At 52.7% G+C, this 24,723-nt stretch overlaps 8 protein-coding genes across 8 annotated transcripts; 4 read left to right on the plus strand and 4 right to left on the minus strand.

The window, feature by feature from the left end:
• Positions 1 to 1,182: 1,182 nt before the first annotated feature.
• ColSpa_07796 (uncharacterized protein) lies at positions 1,183 to 1,773 on the minus strand (the record flags this gene model as incomplete). The annotated part of the gene is made up of 2 exons (XM_049274008.1): positions 1,183 to 1,536; positions 1,564 to 1,773. The coding sequence occupies 2 exons, from the start codon at positions 1,771 to 1,773 to the stop codon at positions 1,183 to 1,185; spliced, it is 564 nt and encodes a 187-aa protein (XP_049129965.1).
• Positions 1,774 to 3,060: 1,287 nt separating this feature from the next.
• Positions 3,061 to 4,815, minus strand: ColSpa_07797 (efflux pump atB; the record flags this gene model as incomplete). Its single annotated transcript, XM_049274009.1, has 1 exon — positions 3,061 to 4,815. The coding sequence occupies one exon, from the start codon at positions 4,813 to 4,815 to the stop codon at positions 3,061 to 3,063; it is 1,755 nt and encodes a 584-aa protein (XP_049129966.1).
• A 3,524-nt stretch (positions 4,816 to 8,339) lies between these two features.
• Positions 8,340 to 10,132, plus strand: ColSpa_07798 (high-affinity methionine permease; the record flags this gene model as incomplete). The annotated part of the gene is made up of 4 exons (XM_049274010.1): positions 8,340 to 8,448; positions 8,535 to 9,267; positions 9,336 to 9,619; positions 9,678 to 10,132. 4 exons carry the CDS (start codon positions 8,340 to 8,342, stop codon positions 10,130 to 10,132), a joined length of 1,581 nt encoding a protein of 526 aa, XP_049129967.1.
• Positions 10,133 to 11,243: 1,111 nt separating this feature from the next.
• ColSpa_07799 (MFS transporter asaE) lies at positions 11,244 to 12,594 on the minus strand (the record flags this gene model as incomplete). The annotated part of the gene is made up of 2 exons (XM_049274011.1): positions 11,244 to 12,370; positions 12,423 to 12,594. The coding sequence occupies 2 exons, from the start codon at positions 12,592 to 12,594 to the stop codon at positions 11,244 to 11,246; spliced, it is 1,299 nt and encodes a 432-aa protein (XP_049129968.1).
• Positions 12,595 to 13,560: 966 nt separating this feature from the next.
• Positions 13,561 to 14,643, plus strand: ColSpa_07800 (uncharacterized protein; the record flags this gene model as incomplete). Its single annotated transcript, XM_049274012.1, has 1 exon — positions 13,561 to 14,643. The coding sequence occupies one exon, from the start codon at positions 13,561 to 13,563 to the stop codon at positions 14,641 to 14,643; it is 1,083 nt and encodes a 360-aa protein (XP_049129969.1).
• Positions 14,644 to 15,552: 909 nt separating this feature from the next.
• ColSpa_07801 (uncharacterized protein) lies at positions 15,553 to 16,182 on the plus strand (the record flags this gene model as incomplete). Its single annotated transcript, XM_049274013.1, has 2 exons — positions 15,553 to 15,678; positions 15,766 to 16,182. The coding sequence occupies 2 exons, from the start codon at positions 15,553 to 15,555 to the stop codon at positions 16,180 to 16,182; spliced, it is 543 nt and encodes a 180-aa protein (XP_049129970.1).
• A 1,728-nt stretch (positions 16,183 to 17,910) lies between these two features.
• Positions 17,911 to 19,189, minus strand: ColSpa_07802 (uncharacterized protein; the record flags this gene model as incomplete). The annotated part of the gene is made up of 4 exons (XM_049274014.1): positions 17,911 to 18,523; positions 18,620 to 18,753; positions 18,820 to 18,934; positions 18,999 to 19,189. The coding sequence occupies 4 exons, from the start codon at positions 19,187 to 19,189 to the stop codon at positions 17,911 to 17,913; spliced, it is 1,053 nt and encodes a 350-aa protein (XP_049129971.1).
• A 3,828-nt stretch (positions 19,190 to 23,017) lies between these two features.
• Positions 23,018 to 24,355, plus strand: ColSpa_07803 (uncharacterized protein; the record flags this gene model as incomplete). Its single annotated transcript, XM_049274015.1, has 1 exon — positions 23,018 to 24,355. One exon carries the CDS (start codon positions 23,018 to 23,020, stop codon positions 24,353 to 24,355), a length of 1,338 nt encoding a protein of 445 aa, XP_049129972.1.
• Positions 24,356 to 24,723: the final 368 nt, after the last annotated feature.

Consider the following 24,723-nt stretch of genomic DNA (forward strand, 5'->3'; position numbering starts at 1 on the left):
ACAGGATGGCGAGTTTTGTTGATAAGGTTCAGCAGACAGCCTGGAATTCCAGCGTAGCGAGCCTGGTGCCTAATTCTCGGTTGGATCACGCGCTTGACAGTTGCAGGCTTCAGGGCTCCTGATAGACCACGAGATCAGTTGCTACGCCTTGTTGCCTCTTTAAGTGTCTGCCGAATGGATCCGTCCAAGGAAAGGCTGGGCCGGTCTCCGTAGACAGGAATGACAGACAAGGGATCGATGCAATCTATAATCACACATCACCGATGTTACCCAACGACGCGCTACACACCGCAGGTCTCTCCGAAGTGGCTTGCTGCCTGTCGCGGTTCCGTGTCACGATTGTTGCGGCGCAGCAGCCGAATGCGGCGTAGCTCCAACACAAAATCCCTCTACAAAACCAGCCACGCGAACCGCCACTTCGCCCATCTTACCACTTCACGTATTTCACCACTCAATCACGATTTACGAAAGGCTCAAAGATAAAACATCACCGGAAAAACGGTACAGTAATCGGTTACGCCAGGGGACTGTTCCTCAGCCAGGACTGTCGGTTCTCTATCTCCAACAATGCGAAACCCATTTAAGCCCAGAAAAGCACCAGCCCAGACATGGTCAGCAAAGAGAGCATCCGTCCTCTCAGCCGACGACCCGGTCTTTGAAGGCCTCGACGAGACAGAACGCAAGAGTCTGGAAGCGACCCCGCCGATTCAACACCCATCGAAGCCATTTGATGACCTTCCCAAAGAACCTCTTAAACACGCCGGTGGTGATGGCGCATCTGCGTTAGGCGGAGGGCCGAGCTCTCACGACAGCATCGCCACCGACTCCGGGCATGGATATGCTGCGGTCGCCGGTTCTTTCGCTGGTGCTGATCATTCCGGCCATTGACGATAAATATATGGCAGGCCGGCTATTTTTGGAGACGCGCGATGAAACTTACATAGAAACATAAGCAAGCAGAAGCAGTCATTTGGGAGTCAGGCCGTATGTGGATTGATCGCTTAGGTCGGAGTATTCCTTTTATGAGCATTATAGCACTGGGTATGTTGGACAGTTGAGCGATATTTTAAATCATCATTTATTCCAATGTGCGCCATATCTTGGTCGTCGTTCCATGCGTAGTGAGAGCGATGCGAACAGATTGGCGCACATCAACCTGTTAGAGATTTGGCCGAGGAAGCTCTACAGGTACGTCTCGAAAAGCTCCTGGTATTTATGCCGCGTCGCCTGATCACCGGCCCAGACATACTTGTTGTCATCAACCACCTCGACATGGGATCCTCTGAACGTCGCAACCATTCCCGCCCCGAACGCAGACTTGTCCATAAAGCTGTGTTCGTCCGGTTCAACCACATCGACGTAATACGGGTGGGTGACAAACGCATGGATGACCTCAACCGACGGATACAGCAGCATGGCAATACCATCAAACTCGACGGGCACGTTTGAAGACGGTGCATCTTGCCCGACCAAGGTTGGCAAGATTTGTCCGCTTACTTGAATCTGCTTCGGCTTAGCTCCGACGAGACGCAATATCTAACGCGGGCCATGTGAGTAACTCACCTGTTGGTAACGGGTGATACCAAGATGTGCAGCTAGAGGGGCCACTTTTGGTGCGTGCTGTGTCTGCCAGTAGTCCCAGAACTCGGCCCGGGTCAGATTCGAACCCCTCTTGAGGTAGGTGACCAGCTGGGTTTGCGCCGTCGTGGTGCCCGAGACGAAGTTCGTGGCGACTGTCAACGCCACAAGTGCGAGTGGAGCTGAAAGAACCATATTCAGTGAGATATCAGAGTGTCAAAATATGATTAAACAATTTGTAGAGGATTTTCTGACGGGGAGATCACTCTGAGAGCAGTTAATCTTTTGGATTTCTGTCAACATATCACAGGCCTGGCTCGATTGGGTCTTTATATATAGAAAGGATGCGGTGATGGTGAGTCAGAATTCGGTCTCTAGGTAGTTGCTAGATGTATCGGTAATGCCTCACTTCTTTCATTTTCTATCAAGTTACCACATGATATGACTGGAGGCTGTGCGAAACCCTGGTAGGCCAAGGTTCGTAGTGTGCCCGGGTGGGCTTGCCCCTCGTTCCCATGCGGCACAGTACGATGTTGGTATTCTGGTTTCCAACGATTTCTTCCACTTGAAACCTGACATTACCTTCCAACAGTACAAAACGCAGACGTGTTGCCCCACCCCCCCCCCTCCCCCCTGGGGCCCTGTGGTGCGAGCTACAGGCCAGAGACCCTCCTAACAACGAAGACCCTTGACGTTGTGTTGGGCTGAATTATCAGCTGTGTTGGTCTTGGAGATGTGTAACTAAAATGGATCGAAACTTTGTTGAAATGCTGCCAAAGTTGATAAATATGAGAGCATTCTCTCTTTACTCTATTCCCATGGTTTCCTTTCTCCTCTGGACAGATGTGTCTTGACCCGTTCGAAATTGTCAGTATCAAGGAAGATGAGGACGTGTTAGTTTCATTGTGTGTGAATCATTCCTTAAGGTTGTGCTGCTTTCTAAGATCTAGAGCTATTGGCTTCGCCAAGATCTCTGGAAGCCAACGCGCGGCAGACTTTCTTCGCGACCGAGTCTTCGGTAAAGGAGCGCTCCCACAGCCTCATTAACTAAAGAGAAAACAACCAGTCAGACGTTGGGCATCCCACTTCAGGGACGCGCTCGGTTGCTTACACCAATCATATCTAAACCTTACCTTCAACTAATCCAAAAGTCCTTTGGAGACTCCCCTGCTGTTATCTAATATTTCCCGTCTACCAACAGCCGATGAGGTCACGAGGTCATCGAACACTGTTTCTGGTACCCACACTGCTCTAGGCTCTTTGAACCCCCAAAACGGGAGTTTTCGTTCCACAGCATGGTGGCATAATACTCATGGCAATATGGTAAGCTCAGTTCAACACCACTGAGACTCATAGTATGAATGGCTGCTGCACGCAAGTTTCACTGGACTCTTAGAAAAGGTTTGCTTGGCAACGTTATCGTTGTTGCACAGTTTCTGTTTGCAACGACTGGAGTAGGCTTAACGTATGGCACATATGATATTAACCAGCTTTGAGCTGCCCTGCGAAAGGACTACGACCCCTAATCTTCTCTCCATAGATACACAGGAGCCACGGCACAAGTGAGAGTAGCAAGCCAATCCCACCCAAAAGACTCCCTGCTACCCCGTAACCCAGCTGTTGGAACATGATGTTGGTGAACAAGGGGAAAACCCCAGCCAGTATGTTCCGGCACATGGACTGCGCAGCGAGCGCGGAAGAGGCGTAGCGGTGATAGGTGTCTGCGAGATAGTTGAAGACGGCGAGGTAGACTGTGAAAATCCCGACCGTCACAGATACGATTGCGAGAGCAGGCACGACCCAGGGCACGTCGGGCGACGAGCTCCAGCCGAACCAAAACAGTCCTATGGGCAAGAACAAGGACTCGACGCAGGCGGAATACAGGCGGCCCTCTGGCGTAGCCATGCGCCGCGGCATCAGCTTCCTGAAGATGGGGTCTTGGAAGATGGTGATTACGGCGCCCACGATGGACCCGACAATGACTGCCGTGTAGACGCCGCCGATCTGGGTGCTGCTAAACCCGTGGATGGATCGGAACGCTAGGCCGATGCTGTTGAACTGCATGTAGAGTATCGCCCATGCGAAGGATACCCAGGCCGAGAACCAGAACACGACTGATTCGGTGAAAAGCAGCTTCAGCGGGAAGGCAAAGCTTCGCCAGATGATGCTCATGTCTAGTTTTGGACCTTCAATGTGTGCCTGAAACATGATTCGAACGATTTGAGAATGGCCCGCCAATGGAGGCCTGACGTCTCGCTTGAGCAAAGCCTCCTCAACATTGCCCTGGGGAGCAACACGCTGCAGGTCAATGTTTTCAAAGTGAATGTTTAGCGCTGTGCACTTCCTCCGCAGAACAACGTTGCTCCGCGTCTCGTCGAAGAAGAAAAAGATCGCCAGCGTGGTCGACCCTACTGTGATCATCTGCAGGTAAAATATCCATCTCCAATCAAGGTTATCAACGATGATTCCACTGATCATGGGACCCAGCCCAGTGCCGATCATGATGGTCAAAGAGTACAGGGCCATGGGCGTATTGCGAGTCTCCTTGTGGAACACGTCGCCGACGACGCCTCCCGTCAGTGTCGCGAACACGGAGGCTCCATTTCCCGTGACGAGCCGCGATACCAGCATTCCTGCAAAGGACTGCGTCACCGCACAGCCGAGAGTGCCGAGGAAGAAGACGGCGCCAGACCCGACAAAGACCCAGTACCGGCCGTAGATCTCGCTGATCAACGCCAGGATCATCGGCGCGAAGCCGAAGCCCAGGACGAAGAGCGTGATCCCGAGGTTGAACTTGGTCCTGGAGATGTCCCATTTCTCCGTTAGGGGGTCCGCGGCCATGGCGTACGCGCCGGCGGAGTAGGCCGCGAGCGTTGCGGCGAAGAAGGTCCCAAAGAGGACTGTCGTCTTTTTACCAAGGGACCACGCAAAGGGCGACTGATACTTTGCGTCAATGACTGTTGGATAGTCCTCTTCCAAGCAGCCTTCGATGCCGTTAGACCGCAAGCACTGCGGAAGCCGAAAAGATGGATCCAGAGCATCGATGTTTAGGGGGATTTCGAGGACCACTGGTGAGTCTTGGGCAGCTTCCCCAAGGTTCAAGGAAAGCGTGTTTCCCTTGCTACCGTGACGCCTATTGGTAATTTCGGCTACCCGTGACCGCTTGACACCAGGGCCAGCGATAGAGACACCTTCCAGCGGCGTCGTGGCCCTATCGTGGGTCGTGGAAGATGGCATACTAAACCATTGGGAGTAAATGGCTTTGAGACGTTGCAGAGTAATTCCACAAGACACCTGCTGCTGAGAAACGCTAATCCTCTGTGATAGTGACGGAAGACTTCACCACTGGCACTACCCCGGTCCGGTGGCGGAAACTTCTCCGCAGCCTGCAATATGTGAAGTCCGGGGAGGAGACCCAACCTCCGAAGATCGGAGCGACCCCAGTCCCCCTTTGCTGCGTCATTGTCCACATCCGGACATCTGCCACTGGCTTCTTGAGCTTGTTTGCCCGACTTTCGAAAGCCGCCGTATTTATTACCGAGTGACTTTCTGCGGTGCGGATGCCATTGGTCTCACAGCACCGTACTGCCTCTGGAGTGTGGGACGTGAGACACAATAGAGATTACCACCTCCTTAGTCGCCGCCATCCGCATGCCGTGCGGTATCACACCCCGTTTCTAAAATCAGACGTTCTAGAAGTGATCGGCTCCGCAGGAGAACGATCCGTCATCTATACGATCTTCGTCGATCGACTGATGGCAGGACCCAGAGTCCGTGTGGCAATCTACGCGGATAAGACCTCCGAAGGATCGGAGGCTGAAGGTCGTGGGCGGCACGGTCCGCGGCAACGGCACTGGGCCTTTGTGAACCCAAACACGTTGCCCTTCCAGACCCGCCAGCACTAGACAGGGGACGATGCAGCAGTTTATCCAGAGGACCGGAATAAACGGAGATGCTCAAGGGAGGGTAGCGACATGGCAGGAGGGTGTGCCTGTTTCTGGTGTAGACTGCGGCCGCGGAGATGAACCGGCTGTTGTTAGGCTCGGCCGGTTATCAGGACGCCTTCCTGGAACGAATGGTTTTGCGGGGCGTCCCCGGAGTTCTTATCTGAGCCCCTGCATCTCTTCGACATGTGCGATGGGCGAACATTCATTAAAAGGCAGTGTCTGCTAGAGTTCTCCGTGGGGTCAACGCCGTCGTTGGAATTCCAGTAGGCATGCACCAACGACATGCCACGTGGTTATGTGTTCTCCTTGGCGGGCGGAATCGACCAACGTCTGTCTTGTAGATGCGAGGCGGGATTGCATGCTCAGGAGGAGAACGATGCTGACTAACGTTGTATGTTTTTCACTTCACTGGACTCGTCCTACTCGGCATGTGACAGGAGTATCGCCATCTTAACGGTAGCTCATGGTTCTTCCGCCCCCCGAATCTGTAAAGCCACACTTTCATCAGCCACAGCACAACCCAGTAGTGAACGGTGAGGGGACTGACTCTCGTAGTCAAGGGGTGGAGGGATCCTATACAGTAGACACGGATACAAGCAAAGCCGAGATGCGGATGATTTCGGCAACGACCAAACCATGCTCCCTAGCAATGACCAAAGTGGTCAGCCCAAATCCAGGGAACGCTCTAAGGTATATCACCTGCGCGCCAGGCAGAATGCTGGCCGTCAGGTAGACGCACACGAGGTTCGGCAAGGTTTCCTAGCCATCGCTTGTCGGCGGCTCAGCGGCGCCATCACGCGATGTTGGCCAGGATGACTTCATGGTGCCGAGACCTCGCATGAGGAAGGAACCAAGACATCGAGACCAATATGCTTACCCGTATTGTCTATTCCCCCGGCGCGACAAGGCACCTTTGTCGGGCGAGGCACCCTCAGCTGAAGGTCGGCGAGATGTTGATTTGTCGAGGGGCCCATCGCTTCGAGAAAAACTCTTTCATCTGGCAGCAAGTATCACCCGGCGAAGCCGCAAAGGCGTCCAGCCCCTGAGTGACATGGAGGCTTTGCGCGGGATGAGGATCGGGCCCCTTGCCCAGGCTGCTTGCCCATGGTGCAGCCTAGAACTCGGTTCCAACCGATGGATGGATATCAACACCTTGCTGTTGTTGCAACATCAGCCTTGGATCTCACGCAGCCGCACCGCGACAAGTGTGCGACGTGTGATTGAGGCGTGAAGATTCATCACCTGGCGGGCCAAAATCATCCCACGAGGGCCTTGGGATTGTGGTGGTGTGGTATTGACCTTCCAGCTCCTGCCATGGAGGGAGGGATAGCTGATGCAATGTCCATCAAGGGAAGGAAAGATGGAGGAGGTTGCAGGGGCAAGTCCATCACTTTGATGAATCATTTTACCGCCAGTGGAAGGCGGCTTCCCAGGTACCTTCTGAAAAAAAGTAAAGTTTGGAAGAAAAGAGGCAAGTACACACAACACATAACTACCTGTACAGACGCCGAAGAGAAAAACAGTGAATAGCTTCCATACGAGTGAACCAACCTCGATCCGCCCATTCTCGCCCTGGGTTTCCATCGCCGCTCAAGCGACACGTCGCGGCAGCGGACAGATGCATCATGTAAGTTCTACGTTAGCGAAAGAGAGAGTGGATGCAGCTGGACGCCCGCTTTTCCTGCCATAATAGTGTAGTCTCATGATTGTTGTACATGTCGGAAGCCAAGACGAGCTACGCACTACTGGTGAAGGCCACAATGGAAGACTTGCAACTGTGCAGTCGTCATGCCGGCCGGGCATGTGAAGAAGTCTCGGGGATCCTGCAGCACCCTTGAAGGCAAAAAACGTGATTCTCACCAGACACCAGGTAAGCAGGTGCGGCGTTATGGTCTCACAATGAGCAGTGCCCGATCGATGTGGCCGCAGGCAGTTGCGAACGAGACAAAAAGTCTTCGTCTCAGCAGTGAACTTGACGTTGCTCTCTACTGGATTAGGAATGTCGTTCATCAAAGGTTGTGGCTGCCCGCGAACCACCAGCGACGTGCCCCCTCCCCCCCCGGATTTAATTGGGCCCCGCCGCCAAATTTTTCCCACTTCGACATCTTCACCTCAGATCGCGTCATCGGGCGAGTGGACCGCAGACAGAAACTATGACACAGAACTTCTCACTCCAGACCACTGGGACGCCGCCGGGGCATGGTCCCAAACAACCCTTGCGATCATCCCCTGGCGGCGTCCCAGGGAGAAGCTGGGGTCGAGGACCATTGTTGGGGGTCCAGAGACTTCAAAGAGGGTCTTGCATCCCAAGAGGCTCTGGATTTCCGCAAGAGAATCTCGCATACTCTCGGTCCACCATGAACGGTTACACTAGTCTTTTGGTCGTTAAGCCAATCTAATCCTGCGCCTTTTTTCTCTTACCCTCCGGGCCGAGTCCAGAGCCTCCAGTGGTCCTCTTGACCTCTTTTTGGCTCCGGCTTGTACATACTATGTACATGGCCTGCATGCAGGGGTCTGCGGCGCGCAACTTTTTCGTCTCCCAAGACGACCATCCAAGCAACCTACGCCGACTCAACCCCCAAGCAAATGGCTCGCCACATGGTGCCAACTCGGTGTCTCTAAGACGTGATCTGCTTGGCGGGGCCCCTTTCCCAAAGACATAAAGTCTTCTGACGGCCTTCTAGTTTGTCGGCCCTCCTGCTTGTCGGATCGTCTTCCGTTCTCCAGTCTTCCCTCCACGTCTGGTGTCACTTGCTGGTCTCTGATTACTGTACCCACGAAGAGGAAAACGGATCAGTAGCACCGTTCGTCAACATGTCCAAGCTCTTCGACAAGTTCAACGGAGTCTCGGCGTCTGCCACCGCCACGGGCCACAACAAGAATGGCGATCTTCCCGCCGCTACGACTTACGACAGCGAAGTCGGTATGTCATCGCCGCTTACCCGAGCGCCGGACCGTTCTTCGAGCGTCGTCGGCCTGTCTGGGACGCACCACTAATTCTGAATCCAGGTCGCATCGAGAACGCCCGCGAGGCCAAGCGGAAAATCGGTGTCACTACCGCCATCTTCCTGATCGTCAACCGCGTCGTCGGTACCGGTATCTTCGCCACCCCCGGAACCATCTTTGCCCTCTCCGGCAGTGTCGGCCTCGCGCTCTTCATCTGGGTCGCCGGCATGATTATTGCTCTTGCTGGAACCGCCGTCTACCTCGAATGGGGCACTGCCATCCCCAAGAACGGTGGTGAGAAGAACTACCTCGAATACGTCTTCCGCAAGCCCAAGTTCCTGACCACCGGTCTCTACACCGGATACGTCGTCCTCCTCGGCTGGGCCAGTGGCAACTCTGTCGTCTTTGGCGAGTACATCCTGCACGCCGCCAACGTCGAGGTCGACCGCTGGAACCAGCGCGCTATTGGCCTAGCTTGCATCACGACCGCCTTCTTGATCCACGGTCTTGCGCTCAACTGGGGCCTGCGTCTGCAGAACCTCCTCGGCTCCATCAAGCTCATCATCATCCTGATCATCATCCTCTGTGGCTTCATCGCGCTCGGAGGTCACGTCAAGCTGCCCGAGGATCAGAAGCCCAAGAACTTCACCAACGCCTTTGAGGGCACCACCGGCAGCCCCTACGGTGTCGTCACCGCTCTGTACAACGTCATCTGGAGTTACATTGGATACAGCAACGCCAACTACGCCCTCTCCGAGACCAAGAACCCCGTCCGTACCCTCAAAATCGCTGCCCCGTCGGTATCATTACCATCTCCATCCTCTACATGCTCGTCAATGTTGCCTACTTTGCTGCCGTTCCCAGAGAGGAGATCCTTGAGGGCGGCCGCTTAGTTGCCGCGTCGCTCTTCCGCAACGTCATGGGCGGCACCGCTGAGCGCGCCCTCTCCGTCTTCGTTGCTCTGTCCGCTTTCGGCAACGTTCTGAGTGTCATCTTCTCCCAGGGCCGACTCGTCCAGGAGCTTGGTCGCGAGGGTATCTTGCCTTGGTCCCGCTTTTTCGCCAGCAACAAACCCTTCAACGCCCCCTTGGCTGGATTGTTCGAGCACTGGCTGATCTGTGTCATCACCATGCTTGCTCCTCCTCCTGGTAAGACTGCCCTAGACAGCAATGGTTTTCCTCGACACGGTCGCTAACATAACCATAGGCGACGCGTACAACTTCATCCTCAACCTCATCAGCTACCCCCTCGCCATCATCAACGTCTTCGTTGCCGGAGGTCTGGCTTACCTCTATCTCAACCGCAAGGAGTGGAACTGGAACCCTCCCATCAGCGCCACTCTGCCTGTCACCATCTTCTTCATGCTCAGCAACATCTACCTTGTCATCGCTCCGTTCGTTCCCCCTGAGGAGGGCCAGAACGTCTACGAGAGCCTCCCCTACTACCTCCACTGTGTTGTCGGTATCGCCATCATCGTCGCTGGTGGCCTCTACTGGGTTGTCTGGGCCAAGATTCTTCCCAAGATCGGCAGGTACGAACTGGTCCGCGAGACCATCGTCGACGAGATCGACGGTTGGGAACGCAACGTCTTCTTCCGCCGGCCGTATGGCGAGTCTGTTGCTTCGGAGCACCACGCTATTTCCCCAGAGGTGTCCAAGTGAGCGTCGGACGCCCGGCCCTGTTTCTTTGATGGACGCAACCGCTGCAATGGTGTTTGTACCACCTTTAATGAGCACCGCAATTACGTCGTTTAATATACCCTAGATGCATACATACATAATAGAACAACCACTAATGTTCCACTGAAATTTTGTTTTTGTTGTTTGAATCATGTTACGCATAGAATATGTGGATGCTCCTACGCAGTCACTCTTATAAAATGAGACTTGAGTCAGAATTGCATGGAACAGTGTACCACTTGTCTGACCAGTAAGACTGTGTAATCTTGCTGCATGGTGAAGGGGCGGCTTGAATGTGTCTGCAGACCCGGCCCACGATTTGCTTTCGAGACCGGATACGGGGCCCGCTTCAAACTCCCAATCTCTGCTCGGCCTTTCAAAACAAACATGCCAACATCCGATGCCGTATCGTCTCAAGCATTCCCTCTCCTTGTATCACGCAGATATAGGTTTTGTACAAAACAACTGTTAAGCCTCCAGGTTTAGTTAGTGCTGAGACGGGTGATGCGATGAACTATGGCCATCCTCGAATGGAGAAGAGAAGAAGAACTCGCTATGATGTGTTTCAATACCTTTCTGGGGTGCGACAGCCGGTATGAGGGGCTTGAGTGGGAAAATCCATACATGCATCTCGTCCTTGTTGGCTCAAAATGGATAAACGTATGAGAGTCCAACAGCTGAGTGCAAGAAGTGGCTCTGCCACTCTTGGTTACACTAGGCAGAACGACTTGATGAATACAGCGCATATGCCACAATCAGGAAATGAATGCGTCTTACAGATACTTAACTCATCTCTCCTCGTGTAACTCGCCTACAGTGTAAAGACTGCCCCCGATGATGTCACTACGCTTGCTAAAACGTCTTAGACTTTCTCGCGTTTAGGTCCAGTAGATTAGAAACAATGCACGGTAGTACAACCTGAATATTCAACACTTCTAGAAGTAGTATATTGTTATTTTTCAGTGTACTCTGACGGGTGGACATCTAACAAAAGAGTCATACCAAAAAGTGAATGTTGAATTGCTTTTGTCTGTGCCGATGATCCCCCTATCTCCAACCCTCATTATGAAGTTCGAGAGCAAATGTTGTAGTCTCAGCGCTTTCGCAAAGGCCATGCAAAGGCCCCAAGTGATGAGCACAGCATGAAAGAGCCCAAGAAGAGAATCAACGGCTCGTAGCGACCCATACCGTAACCCCAGCTCACCGGCTTCGTCAACAATCCGGCTGTGATGGGACCCGTGGCCAAGTTTCCAATGCCTTTGCCGAAAGCCATCATGCTAAAAACTGGCTGCGGATCGTCAGAAAGCATGCCGCCGAACTTGGCCCAGAAGATCAAGAACCCTCCGGCAAACATGCCGAAGACCAGGGCGAAGACCAGCAACAACGCCAAAGAATGGGCGAAACCCCATAGCGTGAATGCCGCGACGGACGACACGAAGGAAGATACGAACATGAGAGCAAAAACATTGTCCGTACGATCGGAGAGCCATCCGAATCCAAGCTGCCCGAACACGGTCGCCAGGTTGTGGGCCGCTAGAATCAACGCCCCCATAGTGCCTGACAGCCCGATAGCTGATGCGTAGGAAGGCAAATACAGCGAAGGGATGTAGTATGCAAAGCCCTGGAACAGGTTCGAGAGCGCGAAGCAGTAAAAGAGAGGCTGTCTCAGAAAGCTGACATCGAACATGCGCATCGCGCCGCGGGGTGACGGTGGCAAGCGGCCCTTGACCATGTGAAGAATAGGCGCGACACACACAAACTGAGCTACCGCGACAGCTCGCAGAGTAGTGCGGTATCCGTACTTGGCCAAGAGGACCTGCAAAAGGAACGGCAGTGCGACGCCGCTGCATCCGCCCCCAGCATAAAGGACGCCATATGCCAGTCCACGGCGGGCAATGAACCACTCGTTCAACATGCGCAGTACCGGGAAGTACAACATGAGAAACCCAAAGCCGTATAGAACACCCTGGGTAGCAATGAGCCCTGGGATGGTGTCGGCGAAAGACGCACCGACCAGGGCTATGACGCAGAGTGCCCAGCCGATGACGACCAAGTGTCTCTGATAGACGTGAAATCTCTTTACGAGCGGCGCTGCGAGAGGCGCGCCCAGGAAGTAGATACTCGTAGACACAGTGCCTATGATGGCAATATTTGGGTTGTCCTCAAACTGCGGATGTGAGGAATAGTATTCCTGGAAGACACCGAAGGTCAAGGGGAAACCTATTTGGGTTAGCGATGCCGTCCCTGTAAACCCTCGCAAGTTCTGATATACCCCAGAGCAGCGCTTCGATGATGAAGCTAGATAACAGAAACTTCCATGCCGCGGCGCCCTTGTCTGTGGGTGGCATGGTCTGGATCAAGCTGTTGACATCCGACTCCTCGTCGCTCTGCTGCGCCGACAAACCGGCATCCGCATTCGGGAGGCGACGCAGTTCGACTGGCATTTTCGAGTAACTCTTCGCAGCCGGATGCTTTTGCTTTGAATGAAGATAATGAAGAGCACAGAACTGCCTTTACTACTTGGGGAGTTTTGCCTTTTCATGACTAACAAAAGTCTCTGGTCCGAGACCGGCTCCGGACCGGGACGGTACCCGGCTGTGGGTCAACTAGCATTAGACCCAAAAGTTCTCCAACGCAAAGGGCGTGAACCATTCCTGTTTAGTGCACATTTAGTACAACACCGGCATGTCATTAGGAATGTTGCGGCGTAAGAAAAGCAAGAAGTTGAGTAAAAGAGAGTCATGCAACCAAGTAAGGTAACTCGTCGGCAATGTGCTGCAAAGCAATACAAGTAGCGTTCCTACTTCGGTTCAGCTGATTGGTCAACATCTCGAATCCCCTGGGGCTCGTGTCGTTCTTCGCAACACGACGAGTAAAAGCGAGCCTCCACAGCGCCTCCTTTGCTCTTGGCGTCCACGTTTTCCAGAAGACTCCCGTTGATGGATACTCCACTTCAGGCCGTTTGAATATTTCCAACGGGACATCGAGCCTTTTGGATCTGAACACAAATGTGTAGCATCCCTAGGCATTGATTACGGCCCTGTCCTCACTTTATGACTGTGATCATTACGTGAAGGGCATCTACTATTGGGGTGGGATCACCTGCATGACACTCTAAACCCTGTTTCGGAACAGTGTGTACGTATTGGAGATTGTCAGACTGCGCCTTTCGGGACCCATATCTAGCCATGACCGCGGATAGATTCTGGATACCGAGCAACTAGGGCATGTCTGCACCATATAAGAATCGTACTCCGTCCCGCTATAAACACTTCTTTTTCTCACTCTCAGGGTATTTCAAAGCAAGCAATCAATCAGATTCTCAACGTTATAAAGCTGCTCAGCAAAAAGCATCCCACGTGTGAGGGGATTCCTTCAGATAAAGGTCACACATCGCGCGCATCTTCCAGATGACGAGGACGACGCATCCCGAGGACTTTGTGGTCACAGACCGGGGCGGCATCATCGAAAACAGACACGCTGTCCATGCTGCAGTCGTCGACTCAAATGGCAGGCTTATTTTCGCCGTCGGCAACCCGTCGCGCATGACCCTGGCGCGGTCCGCCGCCAAGCCCGCCCAGGCGTTGGCGGTTCTCGAGACACCCAACTTCGACACTTATGGATTCGATGAAGCCGACCTCGCCTTAATGTGCGCCTCTCATAACAGCGAAGAGCGTCATGTCGCAAGGGCAAAATCGATGCTGTCCAGAGTTGGAGCTCAGGAATCAGACCTGCGTTGCGGTGGCCATCCATCCATCTGTCCGGTCCTGAACAACTCATGGATCAGGGCCGACTTCACACCGACCGAGATTTACAATAACTGTTCCGGAAAACATGCTGGTATGCTGGGCGGTGCAAAGGCTCTTGGTGCCGGGTTCGCCGATTATCATCTCCCAACTCACCCAATCCAGATCAGGGTTAAGCAGATTGTGCAAGACTTGAGCGGTCTGGAAGAGGATGATGTTCAGTGGGCCATCGACGGCTGTAATCTCCCTGCACCAGGTCTCCCTCTGGTGTCCATGGGACGCGTCTACGCAGGTTTCGCCGCAGCTGCCAACGCCGTGGAGCAGGACGATAACACCGTAGCACCGAGAACCAGAAAGATGGGTCGGATTTTCAACGCCATGTCAACATATCCGGAAATGGTAGGAGGTGAAGGTCGTTTCTGTACGGTACTCATGGAGGCTTTCAAAGGAGCCATCATCGGCAAGGTGGGCGCCGACGGGTGTTACGGAGTTGGTGTTCGAGCTTGTGAGTATACAAAGCAGCTTGGTGCGGATGGCGCTGTAGGAATTGCCGTTAAGATCGAGGATGGAAGTCTCGAGATCCTTTACGCTGCAGTTGCGGAAATCTTTGAACAACTCCGCATTGGAAGCGACGAGGCGAGACAAAAGCTGGCAGACTTCCACCACCCCAAGAGGCTGAACACGATGGATGTGGAGACGGGCAAGGTCTCTCATGCTTTCCAAATACGGGAGAGTTGTTATTGTTAATCGTGCTGCGACGGTTCTTGATTCTTCATTGGAATGACGAAAGCATAGAAGAGGTAAATCGGAAGACGTAGAGCCCGTATGAAGTCTGCACGGCCATTATGATGAGAACAGTCATATGAACGATTGATGTGTGAGAGGATGCCGCTCCTATGCGAGCCTGTCTCTTTAGGAGCACAGCGGATCGTTAAAGGAGTCATTTTATGATAATTGATAACCTGCTGGAGAGCTTTTATTTTAAAGCAGTTTTAGCACTAAAAGTTCAGACAAAGTATTATGATACCCCGCCATGGAAGTCGGTAAGCAATTAGGTAACACAAGCTGGCGGGGTGTCTCAAACTTGGCCAGGGTAATGGTTCAAGCTTCCCCGCCTCTATTGCAAATCTCGTGTATCTCCGTCAGCTTCTTCTTAGTCGAGAAAATGTAACGAGTGGGACTGCGCAACGAAGTTAACCCGACTGCTGTAAGCAAGCTTAGCAATCACAACTCACAAATCACTGGCTGTGACAGGACGCCCCGTCGTCAGTGCTTGCAGCGTCTCAAATGGCAGGGTTTCAATCCCGACACATCAGAGGGTTACAACAACAGTGTTGACGTCAGTTCGGGAAAGTGACATGCGAGATAAGGTGTGTAAGCCGCTTGTGATACGTTGTAGCAGCTCCAAAGTTCCTGCACTGCAGCAATCTTCCGGGTGAAGGTCACCAAACCTTGCGGGCTCGACTCGTTTTCTTTTCTGGAAGGTTACAAGATGCCTCCATCGTGGCTGACTTTGTAATCATGCGAAATACCTTTTCTTATTTTTCTTGTTTGTCCTGTATATAAGACCAAGACTCACCCTTCCCTGGCTATTCTTTCATCTCCACAGAAACTTTAAAGACAGCAGGAGCACTCGTATTCGGTACAAAGTTCACCATGATTGCCAAAGACGATAAATCCTCACCCTCTTTCATACCGCTAGCCAGCGTTGCTGATGACGGCTGGTCCACCGAAAACGAGGCAACAGCGACGTGTCTTTGCGGTACGGTGCAGCTCGCCTTTGTAAGTCACCCTATCTTACACTATGATATCCTGTTTTTTCATGATGTTTCCAAGAAGGCAAAAGTGTCTCACTAACATTTCACTCAGCCAACTCAAGGACCAGGCCTGGTCGACCGTTTCCTCTGTCACTGCACAGACTGCCGCAAGATCTCGTCTTCGATGTTCTGCTCCAATTTCACTGTGGCGGACGGCCACCTGCGCTACATTCGTGGCAAAGAGGATCTCAAATCTTTCAGTCAGTCGAGGACGATTGCCACTGGCAATGATATGACCAACTACTTTTGCGGTACGTGTGGCACGCTGCTGTATCGGGTCAGCTCTGGACTGCCGGATATGAGCATCCTGCGTATCGGCACGGTCGACGACTTCCGACTTGCCGAGACCAAGTTAAAGCCGCAGGTTGAGCAGTTTGTCGGTACGCGTGTGTCTTGGCTGGCACCGGTTGACGGAGTGATGCAGATGGATAGGATGCATACCTTGGAGGATATTGAAAGTCTTCAGTAGACACCAGCTATAATTGGGGCAGCATCGTGACGAATCCAACCGACCCTAACCTACCGGTGTGGCTACAACTAGCAAGGACGTGAAACATTACCTTATCTTGTGTTGTTTATGTCGAACTTAGTGTTTCAGTGAACACTGGCATTGTGTCCTTGTAGTTTGCTGAGGCTGGCCGACTGACAGCATGTGTATCCACTGCCTTGACTTTGACCGGTTTGCTATCCATTTCCGACGAGGCCATCAGGTGTTGAAGCCCCCTATCGTAAACAATGTTGTCATACCACAGTATGTATTCCCTAATCCTTTCGGCGAAGATGTGGTAGGGTAATTTGCCTGTTAGAACAATGCCGACAAGCTTTCAAACCCTTCAAACAGCTACGAATCATGAGCGAACATATCTGAACTTTGGAAAGGCCGCTTGAGAAGGTAATGCCTGTAACTGTAGAGAACAACTTACCAAATCCCCGTCCGATTGACATGATTCAGACAGATAGAAAAGCAAAGGTGGTGTGAGTCCCTTCAGAAACCCATAACACAGTTTGCGAGGCCGTAGGTCGGCCGGGACCCAAGCTATTACATGGAGTAGAGATGTCGAGTGGATTCCGATGTCCGGGTGCGAGACTTTTCCGGCCCGACACATGCGAGAGTCTCGGCCCCAAGAAGCGTAATCCGGACGTTGAATGTGACATGTGGCACCGGTTTTGCGTGTACCGCCAACGCGAAAGCCTCGCCAGGTGGTAGCACGTATTCCGCATTATGTTGTCAATTGATAAGACCTACTACTGCCTTGCGAGCAAAGTGGATGATGTTGTCATAAAGCATTCATGTCGAACCATTCATAGCTTGAAAACGCCATCTAAGCGATTATTTTCTGATCAACATGGGAAAGCAGTACACAAAACTGCACAGGAATGAATTATGGCGGATTACTCTGAGACCTTGGCGTTGGTCCTCACACGTTCCAAGCGCGTCTAGAGATGCTCAGCTTTGGTGACTATCGGCATTCTGTAAACGAGCATTTGGCAAGGACTACTTGTACTAGAAGTTCTCCATGGACAAATGGTCCTTCGACCATCAGGTTCCGAAACGGTTCCAAGGATAAGCCCGTCAGGAAGCAGTTGTGTGAACTGAAATAGAGAAACAAGTATAACGGTGTCGGCCATTTTCAGCTCAACATTGTGTATCCATTGGCTTATCTCGGAGACGGCCAGTTGACCGAACCAATCACAATCAGCATGGGTACGAGTCTGTAGCCAATCAGCGCCGGGAAAGGAAGGGGGCCACACCCACAGTTTGAACCAATACTATTGTCTCAATTGTCCCTAACAGTGGACCCAAAAAGGTACAAGCTTGAGTCTAGCACCCTCGGAGAACCAGCATGAGAGCCTCACGGGTTGGCACAGGGTATGTAACGTGGTGTCGAAAGTCGTCCATTACTCACTTGGCACAACTGACTCGACAACTTGCGGTGTAATGAATATATAAGTCCTGTCGTATTCTCATGTCATCTCGAAAAACCTGTCCCAGGTTTTCGTCATTATTACTTTAAAAGACGTCTGGGATCACTCCGACGCGAAATAGCCTTCAAGACCATCAATAGGGGCCGGACTCCGAACAATAAACAACAAGCAACGCAAAAAGGTGATCACATCCTTGACAACACCAGTACATCCCTGCCCAATATATCCCTTCAGACTGTTCCCCGCGTTGCCCGTCACTAATCTCGGCCACTCAGCCAGGATCATCCGAACCCATCTCGTTCAACATCAACCCCTCGAGCCGCTCTGCTAAATTCCGTCCCTGTGCCGCCTCGGGGTCCGTCATGGCGAGATCAAAGTCGATGATCCACCGGGCCTCCGTCTTGTCCGTCATGCCCTGATTTGCGGCGTGCTGCTTCTCAATCGCCCCGAGTTGCTTCAGCACCCGCGCCGCTTTCCCCGTCCGTATTGCCGCATGTCGCAACGCCATCCCTACCATGCCCTGAGCGATGGACCCGAACACGGGGAAGGATACGTACAGGTCCTCAAGCCCGGCCAGGCAGAGATCCAGGTAGAACCGCCACTCCTCGCTCGGCGGTACATCGGGTGCCCGCACCGAAGTGCCGGCCTCGCGGATCATCGCGTTGGCAACGTACACGACAGCCGTTTGCCACAGTACCGAGAGGCCGGCGCTCTTGTATCGTAACCGATACAGAAGGAGAAGACGTTTGAGTTGTGTGACGGATGCCGCGTAAACTGCTTCTGGGGTCGCGAATTTCGTTGAAAAGGACAGCAGACGCTCATTGCGCGAGGGAGAGTCGAGAAAGGGGCGGAAGAGGTCGGTTACGACAGCGTGGAAATAGATGCTGTTTTACCAAGTGGGTTAGCTGAAGTTGCCACATGACCGGGGCTGCAAGAAATGCTTCGGTAAAACACAGAGCTTCGGGAAGAACTTGGCTTACTGCATCATCATAACGTTATGGCCACTCTCTTCTGCCCTTGCCAGCTGAAGAGGAAGCCCGCCCGCCCAGTCGAGCAGACGATGGTAAGTTTCTTCTGCAAACTTCAATGATCTCTCCTGCGAGAGACCACTACTCTGGGGGCCGTAGTAGGTTTGTACCACGCGATTGAAAATGGTCCACATATCGCTCGAAGCACTTACCACCTGCGCGTGTAGTACTGTGGTACTGTCCGCAGACTGGGATATCAGGTCTCGAGGTTTGGGGAGCAGGGGCGGCGTTTCAATTTCGAAGATATGGTAATGGAGGGAGTACACCCTGGAAAAGGTCAATGCATGTCATCTTGGCCGGTCACACAAGCCAGTTTCGCGACAAGACTTACGACACCCAGTTATAAACTCCCCAAGCAGTATAGGAGGCCGTTTTTGCCCAGTCTTCGTGGTTTCCTAGCCACATCTCTGCCGACTCGGATTGAGATGCAGCATCGAATAGGCCCATCAGTCTGCCTAGCCTTGCGCTTTCTTGCAGAAACTGCAGGCTCATATCGTCTTTGCCGTAGGTGACGGCGCACATGCTTAGTATCTGTAGGGCGGCAATGGTCGTGAGGCTGTTCAGATGAGTTTGTTCGGAGAAGTGTTGTTGCGCCTGAGTAAAGAGTGCCACGCTGTATGCGGCGGCTTCGGAATGTAAGGGTGTAAACGCTTGCTGTTTCTATCAGAGTGGGGCCCTACAGATACAGAAAAAGGGGCAACATACACACGACCAGCATAAGATGGCAGTGACTAGAAAAGGAGAGCAAAAGGAATGCTCGAGATTAACAAGGCCTTGTATAAATAGGTCGGCGTTGAACAGGGGTATCGTTGCGTAATCGTTCTCGAGATAGTGTGATATCGTACTGATGGCAAGGTCGTTTGGAATAGGAACCGGTGTCCACTGCGTTATGTCTACCATCCGAAGACGTTCGTCGAACAACGGACTGAACAGGTCGGCGTCACCGGGGTCTGGGGAGGCCATCTTGATTCCGGGCTCGTCGTCTTCTCGCTCTGGAGTCATGTACGCATGTTTAGGTGGAAGGTCTTGACATGGAGACCTATGTTTTGTCAGTGTACAGCCGCGTCGGGCCGAGCACAGAATCCAGTTTAAACGCGGGTATGCCGAAGCATGCTTGACACGGTTCAACGCTAGAGATCTGGGAATGCCCATTCGAGAGGAATCTCGTACACAATTTGTCCTCCACGTGTCCAAGGGACCGACATGGACTTGACAACCTCCTCATGGGGCAGGTCTGTGTACGAAACTGGGAACAAGGCCGGATACGCAACTGGGTGTCGTAGGTTGAGCTCGAAGCTCAGGCTGTTCTGGGTTGGCGGCAGCAGGCCTTGGAGATATCGTTGCTCGGACGGGACCGATACCGAGAGGGATGAGCTAGCCGACTCATTGCGAAGTTTAAGAAACAATTCGAGGGCTTGTTCGTGAGGAAGCGTCCGCAAACTTTCGAGCATTTCGCTTGAGCCATGGCCTCTGGACTCTTCTCCTTCGGTGACAGTAACTCGATGCCGGATACTATATGTGTAAGCGCAGGCCTCAGCCCTATGCTCGCACATGAGACATCGAGGCAGTCTTCCATCGCACTGGACCAAGACGTTAGTTGAGCCCGTACTTCGTGGGTGCAAAGCAACGGAAAGGTTCAAGGCTGAGTTTAGGGAGGTGTGCGGGGAACAATGCCCAAACCCACCTTGGTCTTGCGTTTTCGACAAGGATCGCAAGCGCTGTTCGTCTTTCGCTGTCTCGCGGGACGCTGGACGCTGAAGCGACCAGCATCGGCACCACGGTTGTCGATGGGCGATCCAGCGGCTGAGAGTGGCCGTGGACGCAGCGGACGAAGCGGCATCATCATGAGAGGATGTGGCAGGGACACATTTTGAGTAGTTGAATCATTCGTGAGATGGAGTCGATGAAAAGTGATGCGAATGCCAGCTATGTGTGCTCATTGAAACCCATGTGTGAAAGGGGGGCAGGAAAGACAGTGCTTCGCCGCCTCCCTGACATCACAAATAATTCAACCCCCGGCGCAGGCTCGGAGGGTGCCTCCGGGGCGATCCTGTCTGATGATTGGGTAGATGCCACGGGGCCCGGAGAAGGTCGGTGGTATCTCCCATTGGTTCATGGGGAGTTACCCGGGCACAAGTTCGGTCTCGATGTACCCTGGCTGTGCGAGCTGATAGTTGCACAAGCCAGGCTTGCGCAGTCTAGAAACTAGTTTGGGAAGCAGTTCTAGCCAGCTGCGAACCATCGACCAATTCATTGCAGGCTCGGCCGACTCGGGAACTGTGACACCAGCGTCTTTCACTCCGCGAAACCTCGCCGCTGTCTCCATGTCACACTCCCTATTGTTGAATTAGAGTGCAGCTACTTGCCAAGCCCACAACCTCTCGGAATAGCGGACCAGTAGCTATTCCTATAACAAAAGCATGCACCTGAGCTTGGCATCAGTCATGGCTCGAATCTGGTAGCGAGTGTATCCAGCTAACAAGACACTGGTATCAGCCGGGGGGCATGTGTCCCTCATGCAGGTTGACCGCCAGACTAAGCACCAAGTTCTCCGACTTGCTGGTACGCTGACACTAGAGTTGAAAATAGATCAGCCGAGACCCTGAGAAGCAGCCAATACGTTCCACTGATATTTGGATGTGTCAATTATTCCCACAGAATGGCTAATCGAGATACGAATTACCATCAGTAGAGAGTGGGGAAGAGAGTACAGAACGCTAAGCATTGACAGCCCTATGGCCTCCGCATCTTTTTATACACCCCGTATTTTACCTAGAGGTTTTGTTCTTCTCGTATATTGGACAGAAAGATTAGAAGCAATAAAGGGGCCTAGCCTAAAGCAGAACTCGAGGTCTTCCATTATGAACCAAGTGTTCCCTGCTTCAAGTGCAGGACGAAGGTCGTTTGCATGAGGACTGGCTTCCGGTCTCCATCTCATCCCATCCATTATCCGGCATCCCATCAACAATCAGCATCACGCTCACACTACCAACATCTAGCTTCGTTAACCTACTTTGAGGACCGGCATATGAGGAGCTCAGGGCTTATTTGCGTAAAACAAACATTTCGCATCATCTTATTTTAACAACTTCTCAGCTTGCACTAATACGCCTCGATAACTCGTCAATCACCACGCAATGAAACTGCTTGCGGTACTGCCGTTTTTGAATGCCAGGACTAGGCTAGTATTCCCACCAATGGCTTTAGCCGTAGCTCGCTCTAATGCCGTACCGCGTACAATCGAGCAATAGCCTTTTTTCCACTCTTTAGATAAACCTTCGGCCGTGGATGTGGTTGCTATAGCCAAGGGCTGATCCCACTCTCTAGCGCCTCTCGCGAGGCAGAACCACTTACCGCTATCGCCAAGAAAAACACACAGAAGCAGTTAACAGATGACTTGGTGGAGCTGCTCTTGTTTTGAACCACAAACAACGGATTATGTAAACCAGGCTCCGCAAAATTGAGTGGCGGCTTCATTGATTGCAGGCCCAATCTCGAACCACGACATCTACGTTGGTGCGCACATACATTCGACATCAGCGACCGACCCCTCTGGGTTGGTATTGCAAGCTAGGCCCCTCTCCGTTCAACCGGCATGAGACTCTTCGAGAGGAGCCGTCGTGCCAACGCGCACTCATTGGTTTGTTCGGAAATCGCCCCAGCATGTCCGATGATTCTCAGGCAACTCAAAGGGCATCCGCACAGATGTTTCGAAACACCACACCGATGAAACCCCACGTTCAACCCTGATCAGGAATCACGACGGACGTTCGTCTGAGTGATCGCAGCTCGCCGTCGCCTTGAAACTTTGCCTTTTGACACTTGCATGACAGCAGTATGCAAGGCGTCCGCTGTGTACGGTGTTGAATATTATCGTCGCGGCTATCATATATCCTCCCTTCTCCCCATCCTCCGGTCTCTCCGGTCTCTCCGATACCAGGCTCCGTTTGCCATGCGATGTGCGACCTGGAATCGCCGAAACTCGGGGTTAAGGTTTTTGAAGCTGCCTTGATTGCTATCGTTCGGCTTCCCCAGCTATCTACGATTTCTCTCTAAATATGACCCGGAATGGCATTGCTAGGGTGAAGACTGGTTGTACGACGTGCAAGTAAGTATTTGTTCGTTCAGTCAAACCCCTTAGATGTTGTTCCTACAATACAGCGCACAAACGACTCCTCTCCTCTCCTTCTGATGACAATCTTTAGAATACGCCGCATAAAATGTGACGAGAAGCGCCCATCCTGTTCGCGATGCCTCTCTACAGGTCGCAAATGCGACGGCTACACCTCCCCGCCTTCAGGCGTATACTCCTGGGCACAACTCCTCCGGTCATGTTCTCCGCGAAGGGCAATGACCCTCTCGCATTTGGATCGCGGAGGCGTCCAGGGAGCCGACCGCGCCATGCACTTTTATCACAGGGTAGCCGCGCCAGCCCTGACCGGATCACTAAACAAGATGTTTTGGACCACAGTCGTCGTGCAGGTCGCGAACCAGGAGCCCGTCGCTGGCCACGCCGTGCTGGCTCTTAGCTCTCTCTACGAAAACTTTTCCAAGGGAGCACAAGAAGCAGCGCCCTTCGCCGCATGGCATTATAACGAGGCCATCAGGCTACTCCGCACGACAAAGGACCGCGCCCTGGTCCTCTTCGTCTGTGTGCTCTTCGTCTGCATAGAGCTCTTCCGAAAGAACCCACAAGATGCCATCGCCCACTACCGGCACGGGATCAATATCCTCAACGAAATGCACTCTGAGTCCGACTTCCTTCGAAACCATGTGGTGCCTACCATGCGACAGCTGAGCCTTGTACCCTACTGCTATGGCGTTAACCCCAGGACTTTCCCGACCATTGATAGACCTGTTCCATCAGCTTCCTCGCAATTCGCGAGCGTCGCAGAAGCACACGCACGACAACTACCTCTACATACTCGCGTGGCCCGATTCTTGCGCATTGGCGAGGAGAGACGCCTTGCGAAAGGATGCAAGGGACCCGAGCCGGACAGGAAGTGGACGCGGAACTTTATCCTGCTGGACCTAGACAGCTGGTACGCGGCATTCGAGACCCTCAAAGACAGCCATCAACACGATGATAAGGATCAAGCTGTTCTCTACCTCCTGGAGACCCGATACCTCACAAGCAGAATTGAGCTTTCGCAGTCTCAGTTGGAATCAGAGTGCGATTGTGACGCCTACTTGGATGACTATCGTCACGTCGTTGACTTGGCATCTAAAGTTGCGGCCCTTTCCGCCGATCCAGGTTCATCGAGTGTTAAAAAATTGTACCCGGACGATTCAGCAATTGAGCTAGGGTTTAGTCCACTCCTGTTCACCATCGTGGCCAAGTGTCGGTTTTTGAGTGTGCGGACCGCCGCCTTGAAGTTGATGGGGCAGCTGGCGCGTCCGAGGGACAACATCTGGGCGAAGCGTCTTACGTTAGCGATGGCCCGGCGTATCATTGAAATTGAGCATCAAATCTCTTTGGGTGATATGGATTTGGATGGCCGGATTAAAGACGGAGAGCTTCCGCCGGAGGAGAGACGGGTTGTGCGTCTGGACTATTTGAGCGCGGAGAAAAGGAAGCGCGGGCCCTCGACAGTCATCACATTTTTCTTCAGAGATCCGGGTAGCGGCAACCTCATCCCAAGGGAGGAATGGGTCACCTTGGAAAAGAAGCCGAGTACTTCGCCATGAAAAGAGGTCGAAGCAGGTGGTGAAAGTGAGTGACGCAGTTGGCTTGTGGGCGCTGGCAATACCGCGTTGACGACCATCTCTGCAATCACTTGGGGGAAACCGCAAGGATTCATATGAAAGACCTTGGATTCTGTGAAGTTGGGCTTCGCCCCTTCCGTACCAACAGCTTAACAGGCCCATTCCAACTTTCAAAGCACACAACGAAGTCTCATTGACTATAGTTACTACTAGCTATCTCAAGCCCATCCCAGACAAATACTACGAATCAAACATTATCAATAGTTTGAATGAGATCTTTGAAACCATTAAATAACGTTGTAGAATGCATCTTTTCCGCTCAGTGCAACTGTTGTGTCCGAGTGCCCTCC

Source organism: Colletotrichum spaethianum (assembly GCF_022836535.1).
Source record: "Colletotrichum spaethianum MAFF 239500 DNA, contig20, whole genome shotgun sequence".
Taxonomy (NCBI): Eukaryota; Fungi; Ascomycota; class Sordariomycetes; order Glomerellales; family Glomerellaceae; genus Colletotrichum; species Colletotrichum spaethianum.